Source organism: Stomoxys calcitrans, chromosome 5 (genome assembly GCF_963082655.1).
Source record: "Stomoxys calcitrans chromosome 5, idStoCalc2.1, whole genome shotgun sequence".
Taxonomy (NCBI): domain Eukaryota; kingdom Metazoa; phylum Arthropoda; class Insecta; order Diptera; family Muscidae; genus Stomoxys; species Stomoxys calcitrans.
Genome location: NC_081556.1, coordinates 52,402,564 through 52,417,225, shown reverse-complemented (window position 1 = coordinate 52,417,225; position 14,662 = coordinate 52,402,564). Strand labels below are relative to the sequence as shown.

The 14,662-nt window shown below is 39.5% G+C and overlaps 1 protein-coding gene across 1 annotated transcript; it reads left to right on the top strand.

Moving 5' to 3' along the window:
* Positions 1 to 8,761: 8,761 nt before the first annotated feature.
* On the top strand, positions 8,762 to 13,943 carry LOC106087479 (odorant receptor 45a-like). Its single transcript, XM_059369770.1, has 5 exons — positions 8,762 to 9,107; positions 9,190 to 9,376; positions 13,129 to 13,594; positions 13,661 to 13,816; positions 13,884 to 13,943. The coding sequence occupies exons 1-5, from the start codon at positions 8,762 to 8,764 to the stop codon at positions 13,941 to 13,943; spliced, it is 1,215 nt and encodes a 404-aa protein (XP_059225753.1).
* Positions 13,944 to 14,662: the final 719 nt, after the last annotated feature.

Below are 14,662 nucleotides of genomic sequence, written 5' to 3'. Positions count from 1 at the left end.
TGAGAGAGCTTCCTTAGCTTTAGGTGGACTTTTGAAGCAGCGTCCACCAGACCACAACATCACAACAGGTCTCACAACTGCTGTATACTCCTAATGCATGACACGCGGTTTAAAACCCCAAAGTTTGCCAATGGCTGTCTTGCAAGTGTATAGAGCAAGATTGCGTTTCCTGCCCTTTCCAAAACGTTTGATTTGAAGTTCAATTTTCTGTTTACCAAAACACACAGGTATAACAAAGTCTTTTTATACCCACCACCGAAGGTATATTCATTTTGTCATTCAGTTTGCAACACATCAAAATATCCATTTCCGACCCTATAAAGTATATATATTCTTGATCAACGTAAAAATCTAAAACGATCAACAGACAGTCGGACGGACATGGCGTCCGACTGTCTGTTGAAATCACGCTACAGTCTTTAAACATAGAGATATTGAGTTGAATCTTTGCACAGATTAATTTTTTTTGTCCATAAGCAGGTTCAGTTCGAAGATGGGCTATATCGGACTATATCTTGATATAGCCCACATATAGACCGATCCGCCGATTTAGAGTCTTAGGCCCATAAAAGCCACATTTATTAACCAATTTTGCTGAAATTTTGGACAGTGAGTTGTGTTACGCCCTTCGACATCCTTCTTCAATTTGGCTCAGATCGGTTCAGAATTGGATATAGCTGCCATATAGACCGATAAGCCGATTAGGGGTCTTAGGGCCATGAAAGCCACATTTGTTGTCTGATTTTGCTGAAATTTGGGACAGTGAGTTGTGTTAGGCTCTTCGAAATTTTTCTGAAATTTGGCACAAATCGGTCCAGATTTGGATATAGCTGCTATATAGACCGATTTCTCGATTTAAAGTCTTGGCGCATTTATAATCCAATTTCACTGAAATTTGACACAGTGACTTATGTTAGGCTTTTCGACATCGGTGTCGTATATGGTTCAGATCGGTTTATTTTAAGATATGGCTACTAAAAAGACTTCTACTTATTAGTATTTGGTCCAAATCGGAAAATATTTCGATATAGCTGCTATGGGGCATAAGGTATGTATTTTTTACCGGATTTTGACGAAAGGTGGTTTACATATATCCCGGCCGATACGGTATGACTATGGGCGCCACACAGGCTGGAACTTTGAGCTCCGACTTGTGTGGTGCCCATCGTTATCACGGAAATGTGGTGGGTATCCAAAGTTCGGCCCGGCCGAACTTAACGCCTTTTTACCTGTTAAGAGATGGCTTTTTAAGAATATGAGTGATCTCCTTGAAGGGAAGATGAGCTGAATGTTGAAATACTCTTTTCTGGGAATTTGTTCTATTTTAAAGCACTACAACCGTGCTTTACTTACTCCAAATTATTACACATAATTTGACAGATAAACACCATTAGAATATCATTGATTGTTTAGGATTGAATAAATTCGCTTTAAGTTATTATTACGCTTTAACAAATCATTAACGTTCTTCTTCCTCTAGCATGTTGACAAGGGTTTAATTTGAGCTCAAAGTAAACATTTATATGACACTTAATAAAACAAAACTTAAACATAGTAACACAACTTTGGCAGTTTTTGGTGATTGACTCAGTTTTATTTCCAATTTCGATCTACCCATGTCCGTCTGGCCGCAAATCCGTTTTTCCATGTTTTGTAATCAAGAAAGGAACAGGTCGCATTTGTAATCCAATCATCACGATTTTGAAAATACCACTTTTTGGACAAGGGACAAACGCTTTGAGTTTTAATGAAAATTGGTTCAGATTTAGATTTAGATTTAGCTTCCATAAACACTTGCGGTCAAAAATATAGCAGCGCAGGATAATAAAATATTTTTACTAAAAAAATTTTGGCGCTGTAAATTATTAAGCTACGAACTGAAGGCCCGGCCCACGGGAGGTTAAAGAGTAACACTACGTTACTGATAATAGCATTAGCCACGCTAGAAACGTATGCCGAAGGTTCGTTATCCATCAGTCGTCTGGCAACGAAATAATAAAAGGCGCATCGCTCTCAGGTTTATTGAGAGGGTTGGTGCGAAAGATCTTACAACTCCCACCGTTAAGGAGAGACGCTTCCTTAGTTGGGCTCAGAGATTCGCTGCACAGGCTACCCTAAAGGCTACACGTCTAGATTGTGAAACGGCATAACAGTTAGCAAAACGGCTGCGGTCACCTGGATGTAGTTGTCGACAAGGGAGAAGAACAGGGTTGCATACCTATCCCTAGCCTGGGATGGTTAATGGACTTTCATCTATATACACTGACATCCTTGCGGAGTTGGCTAGGCCTCCTCCAGTTTTGTTTTGGCCGATACAAGCTATGTGTTGTGTATCGTTGTGGCCTTAGGAAAGATTGTGAGATCTGGCCAGGCGCAGCACTGGATTTAGTCAAGAAGGAAGACCTAAGGCACACGCAGGGATACCAAGTTTTGCCTCAGATCCTGAATATATATAGCAGTTATATTATAATTGAGCCATATTTGGCACAGTTGTTGGAAGTCATAACAAAACACCTCATCCAAAATTTCAGCCAATTCGGATAGGAATTGCGCCCTCCAATGGGTCAAGATTTAAGATCGGTTTATATGGCAATTATATCAGGTTATGGACCGATTTAAACATAACTTGGTACAGTTGTTGGAAGTCATAACAAAATATGTCATGCATAATTTCAGCCAAATTGGATAGAAATTGCGCCCACTAGAGGCTCAAGAAGTCAAAAAACCGGATCGATTTAAACCATAACAAGTAAGAGCGTGCTAAGTTAGGCCGGGCCGAATCTTATATACCCTCCACCATGGTCCCATCCGTAGAGTTCTTTGCGCAGTATCTCTGTTTAGGCTAACAAAGAATTATGAATAAGGACGGATTCAGGTCCGATTCAGGGCTCAATAAGCAAAATCGGGGAATCGGTTTATATGGGAGCTGTACCATGCTATAGATTGATTCGGACCATATTGCACACGTATGTTGAAGGCCATGGGAGGACCGTTATACAAAATTGGTGCCAAATAGGCGCTCTCTAGAGGCTCAAGATCCCAGATCGGTTTATATGGCAGCTATAACAGGTTATTAACCGACTTGGACTATACTTCGCACAGTTGTTGAAAGTGATATCAAAACACCGCATGCAAAATGTTAGTCAAATCGGACGAGAATTGCACCCTTTCGAGGCTCAAGAAGTCAAAACCCAAGATCGATTTATGTGGCAGCTATATCAGGTTATTAACTGATTTGAACTGTACTTCGCACAGTTGTTGGAAGTGATATCAAAACATCGCGTGCAAAATTTCAGTCAAATCGGAGGAGAATTGCGCACTCTAGAGGCTCAAGAAGTCAAGACCCAAGATCGATTTATATGGCAGCTATATAAAAACATGGACCAATTTGGCCCATTTACAATCCCAACTGACCTGCACTAATAGGAATTATTTGTGCAAAATTTCAAGCGGCTAGCTTTATTTCTTCAATAGATAGCGTGCTTTCGACAGACAGACGGACGGACGGACATGGCTAGTTCGACTTAAAATGTCACGACGATCAAGAATATATATACTTTATGGGGTCTTAGACGCATATTTCGAGGTGTTACAAACTGAATGACGATATTAGTATACCCCCATCCTATGGTGGAGGGTATAATAAGCACAGTTGTTGGAAATAATAACAAAACACCTCATGCTAAATTTGAGCCAAATTGGATAAGAATTGCATCCTCTAGTGGTTCAAGAAGTCATGATCCCAGATCGGTTTATATGGCATCTGTATCAAAACATGGACCGATATGGCCCTTTTGCAATCCCAACCGACCTTCACTAATAGGAGGTAATTGTACAAAATTTCAAACGTATAGCTTTACTCTTTTGAAAGTTAGCGTGCTTTCGACAGACAGACGGACGGACAGACGGATATGGCTAGTTCGACTTAAAATGTCATGACGATCAAGAATATATATACATTATGGGGTTTTAGAAGAATATTTCGAGGGGTTCCAAACAGAATGACGAAATTAGTAAACCCCCATCCTATGGTGGAAGGTATACAAATCTGTGAGTGTTTGGATAATGTTTTTTAAGAAGTATTAAAGGTTATCAACAAGAAATGACAATTTATAAGAAACTATTGACAAGAATGTACGAATTATAAAAGGTTGGCACCTTAGTATTACGATTTACTTGTCTGAAAAACTTTGCATTGCCCAAAAAACGAATTATCGAGGCAGGACAAAATGTATGGTTTTTATGGGAGAAAAAACAAATAACAAGAAACCTTATAAATAAGATGCTTTAGCAGCGTTATAAGTATTATTTCCAAAAGCACAATATATCTAATATGCAAGAATTATTAGAAATTTCCAACCAAATATTTATAAAATATACCAAACGGAAGGAAAATTATGATATCACACGAAACACTTGTCTTCTATTTGTACCTCCTCTTTAATAATGTACTTGGTTTTTCTGGTCAGTTTCGAAAAGAAAAATGATAATTAAGTGGTTAATTCCATTCCACTATTATCGTTCTTATCATATTGTAATAGAGTAATAACATGTGGAAAATACAGGTGAGAATAAACGTCAGACAATTGAGAGGGCGTTCTGAATAATTTTTCAAAACACATTTCCCATAAATATTTAAAGAAGTTCAATTTAGGGATTTTGAGGACTATTAGGCTAATAGTAGTCTATTTCAATTTCAGGTAAGTAAACATTGGGGAACTTTATGTAACCACAATCATGTGTAGCCTGTATACAATCATTCAAACATGTACTTACAACAAATCAATTTATATTTTTTGGTTCGTATGAATGTTCCGAATAGACTAAAAAAGGCTGAACCTATTATCTTAAAATTTTCACAGATGGGATATTTAATTGTTTGAGACCAGAACACCAGATCTTTGGGATGGATGGGGTGACATTTGGTTTGCACTCCTATAGTAACCTAAAAACAACAAAAACAAGTAAAAATGGGTTAAGTTCGGCTGGGCCGAACTTTGAATACCCACCACCTCGGGTATATATGTAAACCTCGTCAAAATCCGGTGAAAAATGCATACCTTATGCCCCATAGCATCTATATCGAAATATATTCCGATTTGAACCAAATACTAATAAGTACAAGTCATTGTTCAATTGTGTATAACGAAATATTGGTCTTTTAAGTAGCTATATCTTAAAATAAACCGATATATACCATACACGACACGGATGTCGCAAAGCCTAACATAAGTTACTGTTTCAAATTTCGGCTACATCGAACATTAAATGCGCCTTTTATGGGCCCAAAACCTTAAATAGAGAGATCGGTCCATATGACAGCTATATCCAAATATGGACCGATCTGTGCCATATTGCAGAAGTATGTCGAGGGGCTTAACTTAACTCACTGTCCCAAATTTCGGCGACATCGGACAATAAATGCGCCTTTTATGGGCCCAAAACTTTAAATCGAGAGATCGGTGCATATGGCAGCTATATCCAAATCTGGACCGATCTGGGCCAAATTGAAGAAGTATGTCGAAGATCCTAACATAACTCACAGTCCAAATTTTTGGCAAAATCGGACAATAAATGCGTCTTTTATGGGCGCAAGACCTTAAATCGAAAGATCGGTCTATATGACTGCTATAGCCAAATCTGGACCGATTGACATAACCCATTGTCCGAAATTTCAGTAAAATCGGATTATAAATGTGGCTTTTATGGACCTATGACCTTAAAACGGTTGATCGATCTAAATGGGGGCTATATCAAGATATAGTCCGATATAGCCCATCTTCGAACTTAACCTGCTTATGAACAAAAAAAAATCTGTGCAATATTTCAGCTCAATATCTCTGTTTTTAAAGACTGTAGCGTGATTGCAAAAGATAGACGGACGGACATGGCTGGATAGTCTTAGATTTTTACGCTGATCAAGAATATATATGCTTTATAGGGTCGGAAATGGATATTTCGATGTGTTGCAAACAGAGTGACAAAATGAATATACCCTATCCTTCGGTAGTGTGTATAAAAAGCCCACCAAAAGTCTGCCCTTTCATTTCCCCTTACTCCGTTATGGCCCGGCAACCAAACGATGGGGATTGTGCCATACTCAGAGAAGGCGTTAATCTTCTTCTTACACTCCAAGACTGTATGCGACCTTACTGTCCTGGTTGTTATTGCCCTTATGGCAATTTAACTGTCCGTAAATATGTTCACACTCGATGTCCTCGCGTTAGTACCACACAACTTCACGCATTCCATGATCGCCCGGATCTCCGCCTGCAGGACCGTAATATGGCCAGGCAGTCAAAAACAGATCTCAGCCCCAGGGTTCTCAATGTAAACCCCCAGGCCCACTCTGTCCCCTAGCTTTAATCCATCCGTGTATCATGATCTTGCAGATGGCAATACTAGGGTTCCGTCAGTCCAAGAGTGTGCCGCTGGCAGCAGTACCTCGCACTCGACCTAAAGGTTCATCTCAAGTATGTGATCGGAAGGCTCTTCCCTTCGTTCCAGGTTTCCTATCGTCGCCTCGATTATACCGCGATGGTATGAGCTGCTTCCATCCTCAATTCATTCTCTCATCGTCTTAAGTCTCATAGCCACATTGGCTGCCTTACATTTAATCTGTATGTCAATGGGTCGGATATCTAGAATAGTCTTCAGTTCCTTAGTGAGCGTGGTCCACATCGCTACGCATCATTTTTGCGGGAAGGGCTCGATATTTACTGATAGCCTCTAAAATCGGTTCAGAATAAAGTATATCTTCCATATAGTAAAAACACCTAATTAAAACTCATAATGTAGGTATATGGTATTATATGATCTTCATGGCCCGACTTTTGCCTTCCTTCATTGTCAATACTATCTAAGTTAAGAAGAAAAGTATCGAATATCGATAGTTTTCCAACTCTACGTAGAACAAATCTCAAACTTTCACCGCTTGTGTAATACACTCATTTTTGTTTGGTTTTTATACCCTCCACCATAAGGGGGATATACTAATTTCTTCATTCTGTTTGTAACTACTCGAAATATTCGTCTGAGACCCCATAAAGTATATATATTCTTGATCGTCGTGACATTTTATGTCGATCTAGCCATGTCCGTCCGTCTGTCCGTCCGTCCGTCTGTCTGTCGAAAGCACGCTAACTTCCGAAGGAGTAAAGCTAGCCTCTTGAAATTTTGCAAAAATACTTCTTATTAGTGTAGGTCGGTTGGTATTGTAAATGGGCCATATCGGTCCATGTTTTGATATAGCTGCCATATAAACCGATCTAGGGTCTTGACTTCTTGAGCCTCTAGAGTGCGCAATTCTTATCCGATTGGAATGAAATTTTGCACGTCGTGTTTTGTTACTATATCCAACAACTGTGCCAAGTATGGTTGAAATCGGTTCATAACCTGATATAGCTGCCATATAAACCGATCTTGGGTCTTGACTTCTTGAGCCTCTAGCGTGCGCAATTCTTATCCGATCAGAATGAAATTTTGCACGACGTGTTTTGTTATGATATCCAACAACAGTGCCAAGTATGGTTCAAATCGGTCCATAACCTGATATAGCTGCCATATACACCGATCTTGGGTCTTGACTTCTTGAGCCTCTAGAGGGCGCAATTCTTATCCGATTGGAATGGAATTTCGCACGACGTGTTTTGTTATGATACCCAACAACTGTGCCAAGTATGGTTTAAATCGGTTGATAACCTGATATAGCTGCCATATAAACCGATCTTGGGTCTTGACTTCTTGAGACTCTAGAGGGCACAATCCTTATCCGATTTGAATGAGTTTTTGCACAAAGTATTTCGTCATGATATCCAACAACTGTGCCTATGGTTGAAATCGGTCCATAACCTGATATAGCTGTCATATAAACAGATCTGGGGATTTGACTTCTTGAGCTTCTAGAGGCCGCAATTCCTATCCGATTTGGCTGAAATTTTGCATGACGTATTTTATTTTTACTTTCAACAACTGTGTCATATAAGGTTCAAATCGGTTTATAACCTGATATAGCTGCCATATAAACCGATCTGGGATCTTGACTTCTTGACCCCTAGAGGTCGCAATTATTATCCGATATGCCTGAAATTTTGTGCGACGGATCCTCTCATGACCATCAACAAACGTGTTTATTATGTTCTGAATCGGTCTATAGCCCGATACAGCTCCCATAAAAATCGTTCTCTCTGTTTTACTTCGTGAGCCCCAATGGGCGCAATTCTTATACGAATTGGCTGACATTTTACACAGGTCTCCAACATATAATTTAATTGTGGTCCGAACCAGACCATATCTTGATATCGTTTTAATAGCAGAGCAACTCTTTTCTTATATCCTTTTTAGCCTAAGAAGAGATGCCGGGAAAACAACTCGACAAATGCGATCCATGGTGGAGGGTATATAAGATTCGGCCCGGCCGAACTTAGCACGCTTTTACTTGTTTATGCATGAACTAGACCATTGTGCACTTAAGGTTTCTTCTGTCAGCCCCGTGTGACTTTCATATATTTACACGGAAAGGAAAGTATTAAAGTATGTGGAAACTTTTAATGGATGTAATGAAAGCCATTATAAAAGTTTTTAAAAACTTGATATTTGTTTACATCAAAGTTACCTTTGGGGGGACTGGATAAAAATTATATAAATGATAAGGTTCTAATCCAATTCTGAAATGGATTTCTTCAAAAAAATATCAAACAAAAATCGCAATTACAGGTGAAGTTGAGTCATAAAACTAGTCAACCTTTAATTTGTCAGAGTTATGATAGCATCGATGAAAGCGGATATTCTGGAGCCATATCAAGGATGCGACAACTACTTTAAAATACAGAAACTCACTCTTATAGCCGTAGGAGTCGATTTTAGTTTGTTAAAGGCACCAGTATTTAGCAAATTCTTACTGTGGGTTCCTAATATCCTGCAGTTCGCTCTTTGCTGGCCCATGACCAATTATGCCATTCAAAATCGCAATGATGTCAATGAGTTTACTGACGTTTTGGCTCCCGTCTGGCAAGTGATGATGGCTGTGGTGTTATTTTTCCACTTTATTTGGAATATGGGAAACCTAAGAAAATTGCGAAACAAGATATGGTCGTGGAATTTGCAAGGTATGTTAAACTTAAAACAACCGATGGCTAAAAACAACCGGTGGCTTAAAAGAGATAATATACCCCTATATTATATTTCCAGCCAACATTGAGGAGTTTCAAATTACAATAGAAGAGAATCGACGCGATTTCAGAATTTCCCTTGCTTTCTACTCTATTGTTTTAACAACGGGTATAATGGCCTTAACGGCGCCATTTGGAACTGCAGCATTTTATAGCTGGAAAGGATATCGATTTTGGGATTTCCTAGACATGCCATGGAAAGCCGTGTAAGTTTTGACTTTTAATTGGCATAACAATAACTGAATGAGTGATTTACTATTCACGAATTATTAAATGATTAAGTTAGGGAGAAAGTTTACCTAATGTAGAGTATAGAGGATAGAAAGAAGATGTGAGACCATATCCAGAGGTTATACATAAATACAAGAAATAAGAAGAATAGGAAGCCGGATCACTTTGGAAACCGCCTATCCCTCACACAAGTACGTATGTCCCTTCGTCGGATGTGTTGGAACCGTCGTGTTCACAAATTTCACGAAACTTTCGAGAGGTGCGTTCGTAAGATCACTCAGATCGCGGGATAACCACCTCTCCAGAAAGGAGAGCGTGAGTCCCTGCAGACCCGGACATTAACAGAGCATGTGTTCGATATTATCATCTTCATCAAGATAACTTCTCATCAAAAAGTCATTGTCAAAATTCCCATTCGCGCCGCCATGCGGCCTATAGCACTGTATCCGGTTATGACCCCTACATTAATAGAAAAAAAAGTTAGCTGAAAAAAGCAAACTCTGTCTGCTGAATATTAGTAGTTAATTTTGTTGCAGTAGTTCTGCTTTTACACCAGTAGTACTGCAATTTCAAAGCAGCATGCTTACTGCTGAAAAGTCTGTTTTTTGCTGAAAATGACTGCTGCTTAATTATGAAGGGAATGCTAGAAGAAAAAATATGTAAATATGTACCTTAGTGGATGTTTAAAATCACCACTGAATTTATACTTTCCATAATCTTTTTTCTTTAAATTCAGATACAAAAGGACATGCCAGTCATGTACACATTAGTAGGGCAAGAACAAAAATGCGATCTAGCTCGGCCATATTTAAAAATATATGCCAATGGAAAAGGATGTAAGAAATGGTTGCTAATACAGCAGCCCCATGTTTGCTGAAACGGCAGTAATGTTTGCTTTTCCATTTTCAGCAGACAAAACTGCTGTTTAAGCAAACATATTTGCTATTTTGTTTAACAAATTTGGTTGAGTATACTATGTTCAGTAGCTCGACAAATGGCACGTAGGCAAGACCGGTGACTGATTTCCCCGGTGCGGACGAAACCCTGTTGGCGTATTCGCCCGCCACTTCATTTCCTGGAATCCCTTAAAGTTCTGGAACCCATATCAGCATCACATTGTGGACCCGGAGCCTATCCAGGGACTCCAAAAAATCCACTACACATCTTGACTGTAATAATCCCAATCGGTACTAATCCCCATCGATATTAGTCGGAGATCCTCCTCATTATACCCTCTGCATCCAGAATCAAACTGTGGCGGCACGTCTCCTCCGACAGCATGTCTAACCACCTCAGCCCAAGCGTGACCTTGTCGGCTCAAATCCGAATAAAGGCCCAAAAGGGCTGCATACCCAGCATCGCTTCTAGGCCTGCCTGCGGTGCGGATTCAAGTGCTTCTGTGACTCCGACGCAGTCCTCTTTTCCACGGGCCTCCACCATACCAATAACCCATAGGCCAGTACTGGTCTCACGATGGCCGTTAACATCCAATAGATCATCTTGGAGATTACCCCCCACTTGCTACCGAACATCCTCCTGCAGGAGTAAAAAGAGCACAGTGCCTTACGGCAGCTTTCCTCCGTATTCCCCTTTTCAGGACAGTTTCGAATCGAGGGATATGCCAAGGTATTTTGCTTCTTTCGACAGCTGCAGGGTGAACCCATCTAAGGACGGGAATTTGAACTCCCCGTGCGGCGACTAAGAAGGCCACCATTGTGTACTCTTTCTGCCTTGCCGTCTCAACCGGCAAGGCCGCATGTGTAGGTATTGCGATATCTTGATCGCAGACCTCTTCCTAACCGCCCGGAATATGCGTCACCATCAGAAGTTTCACCTTTTCGTGACAACTCTCGGTGTAATTCACGTCGAGAGCACTTTAGGCAACCTAGACGCCAAAGAATTTCACACAGAAACTCCTCTTCGCCTTCCTCGTGTCCTTCTTGAACTTGTCAAAGGCCTATTCGTCCTAGCCCTCTGTTCTCTTTCTTCCTTGGCCTTATTAAAAAGCCTCCTGCTCTCCCTCCTGAGAAGTTGTTGCAGTTATTCAATTCAGGTAACCACCATAACTCGCTGGTTTTACGGGGCGGTACTCGTTCGGTATATGCCAACAAAAAGGCCTCGTTCATGCACTTCGTGACACGATCCACCGCGGCCTCCAGTTCCCCTGTGTCCTCCAGAGACCCCCCGATGGGCTTAGCTTCTACAACTGTTCCCTGAACTTCTCCTAGTTGGTCCTTCTTGGGTTTCTGTATAGTCTCCTACTCCCCATATGGTGCTCGAACTGAAATCATATCTTATAGTGATAGGAAAAGGAGCACTGGGCGGGTGCCCTCCAACCCAATACATTCACCTATTCACTGTTTTTCACATGCGTTACATCCATAAACTGTTCCCTGATACTGTTGTGGAAAGCTGGGGCATTGCCCCTATTGCATACAACTAAGCCCGTGGATAAAATGTAATCAGAAGGTGCCTCACCCCTATCGATGGTATCCGTTCTTGCCAAGAGACTGTGGTGTGCATTAGCGTCGCCCCACTCTCACTAGGTCTTCATCGTATGGTAGGTACCTTCAGATCACAATTTTCATCCGATGGCCTTCAAATTTGGCTCAGACAACGTTTTTGAAAACTTTTTTGAAACTGAAAAAAATCGGTTCAGATTTGCATATAGCTCCCATATATATATGTTCGTCTGATTTGGACAAATATTGCAATAATGTAGTCATTTGTAAACCAATTCTCAGGAAATTCGGCACCAAGGATTCTCTTATCCCAACATTGGTGTTGAATTTATGGAAATCCGTACTCATTTATATATAGCTCTCATATATATGTATAGCCCGATTTTGATTTCTAGAGCTTTTGCAAGCATATTAATCGACCTATCATCTTAAAATTTGAACCTTGATTTCCTCTTCGACTCTTATAATATGTACGGATTTTCTTCTGATTCAGTTCAAGTTTAGACGTAGCTTCCATATACATTTGTTTTTGTCTTATTTTGACTAATACTCCACTAATTTCATCATTTGTTGGCCTATCTCCACAAAATTTTCTTTTATAACTCTTGAGACCGTCTTGTGAATTTCATAGAAATCGGTTAAGATTTATATATCTCTCATATATATGTATCGCCCGATTTTCACTTCATGTGTTCGTCTTCAGGGCATAATTGCAATCCCGACATTGGTATTGAAATTCACAGAAATCGTTTCAGTTTCAGATAAAGCTCTTAAATATATGTACCGCCCGATTTTCATTTCTGGAGCGTATTTATCAACCGATTTTTTATAACTACCACAATATGTACGGATTTTGGTCGGAATCGGTTAAGATTTAGATTAAGCTTCCATATAGATGTATCTCCCGATTTTCACCTTTAGAGTCTTTTCAGGCACTTCTATCAACCGATCTTGACAAAATTTTGCACAACGATTTCTTCTACAACTCCCACAATATTAAGCGATTTTTTTTATTTTAAATTCCACTAAATTTTAATTAATTCGGCTCTGCCCGTATTTGGCCAGTCCTTACCTTGTTATTTGTTTACAATATTTCAGTACTTTCACAAATTTCAATTATGATAGAAATGCATTTTGTGAACCAGTGAGAAAGGTGAACGATGTTTGTTACTAATAATTCTAGCCTTGTAGGATTTTCATATCTCAATATTCTGTTAATTACAAAAATAGTAAATAATTAGCCCAAATACCTTTTTGTGAAATAGGTACCTTTTTGATCACAAAAAATCGTATCTCGCCTATATTTTTGCCTATTTGTGGGACATCATTGCTGTATATGCCCTGTTCAACACTACACTCGTAGTCGACACTCTATTCTCGTGGTTTGCCCATAACATTTGCGCTCATTTCCGCATCCTCAACTGGCGATTTAAATGTGCAGGTTTGCGTATATCTTCGGGATTGGAATCTGATGACAAGTTTCATGACATCCTAACGAATTGCATTAGCTATCATCAAAACCTCATCAAAATAATGAAGGAATTCAATAACCTCTTTCGGATGGTGGTGTTCGTCAAGTTTGCCATTAGTTGCATTCAATTGGCCTTTTTGGCTTTTCAGTTTGCTCGAGGAGGCGACTTGGTTGGTCAAGTGTTTCATCTATTCTTCTTGCTTTCTGTTTCATCTCAATTGATGTTGTACTGCTATGGCGGTCAGAGGATTCAGAACGAGGTAAGAACGTTAACAGTTCTCATTTCGATAAAATCAAGTTTAAATTATTTTAATTTAACATTTTAGAGTTTATCGGTGGCTGATGGAATATACCAATCATTTCGCTGGCAAGAGTTAAGTGTACGACATAAAAAACTATTGTTGATTCCCTTGATTAGGTCCCAAAGGCGATGCAGTTTGACGGGAATTTTCTTTGTAGCCGACCTGCCTTTATTCCTATGGGTATTCTAGTATAGTCGTTCAATATACAAAATTTATAGCTAATGTTACTGCAAAAATCATTTCACAGGTATATAGAACAACGGCGTCGGTTATAACAATGCTATTGACTATGGCAGATGATGACTAATGATTTTAATTTCTCCAAGTAACTACAACTGTTTTATATTTAAATAAATAAAAATCATAAATGTTTTTTATTTGTAATTGAAAGGCAAATTACAAACGAACTTTGCGTTGCGAAAATCTATACCAGCTCTGGGGCTTAAATATCTTAAACACTCCTTAAATGTAAAAAATATGCTTCAATGCCATCGCAAGATAAAGTATATATAAAGGGTGATTTTTTTTGAGGTTAGGATTTTCATGCATTAGTATTTGACAGATCACGTGGGATTTCAGACATGGTGTCAAAGAGAAAGATGCTCAGTATGCTTTGACATTTCATCATGAATAGACTTACTAACGAGCAACGCTTGCAAATCATTGAATTTTATTACCAAAATCAGTGTTCGGTTCGAAATGTGTTCAAATTTTGACAAATTTTGTTCAGCGATGAGGCTCATTTCTGGTTGAATGGCTACGTAAATAAGCAAAATTGCCGCATTTGGAGTGAAGAGCAACCAGAAGCCGTTCAAGAACTGCCCATGCATCCCGAAAAATGCACTGTTTGGTGTGGTTTGTACGCTGGTGGAATCATTGGACCGTATTTTTTCAAAGATGCTGTTGGACGCAACGTTACGGTGAATGAACACATTTCGAACCGAACACTGATTTTGGTAATAAAATTCAATGATTTGCAAGCGTTGCTCGTTAGTAAGTCTATTCATGATGAAATGTCAAAGCATA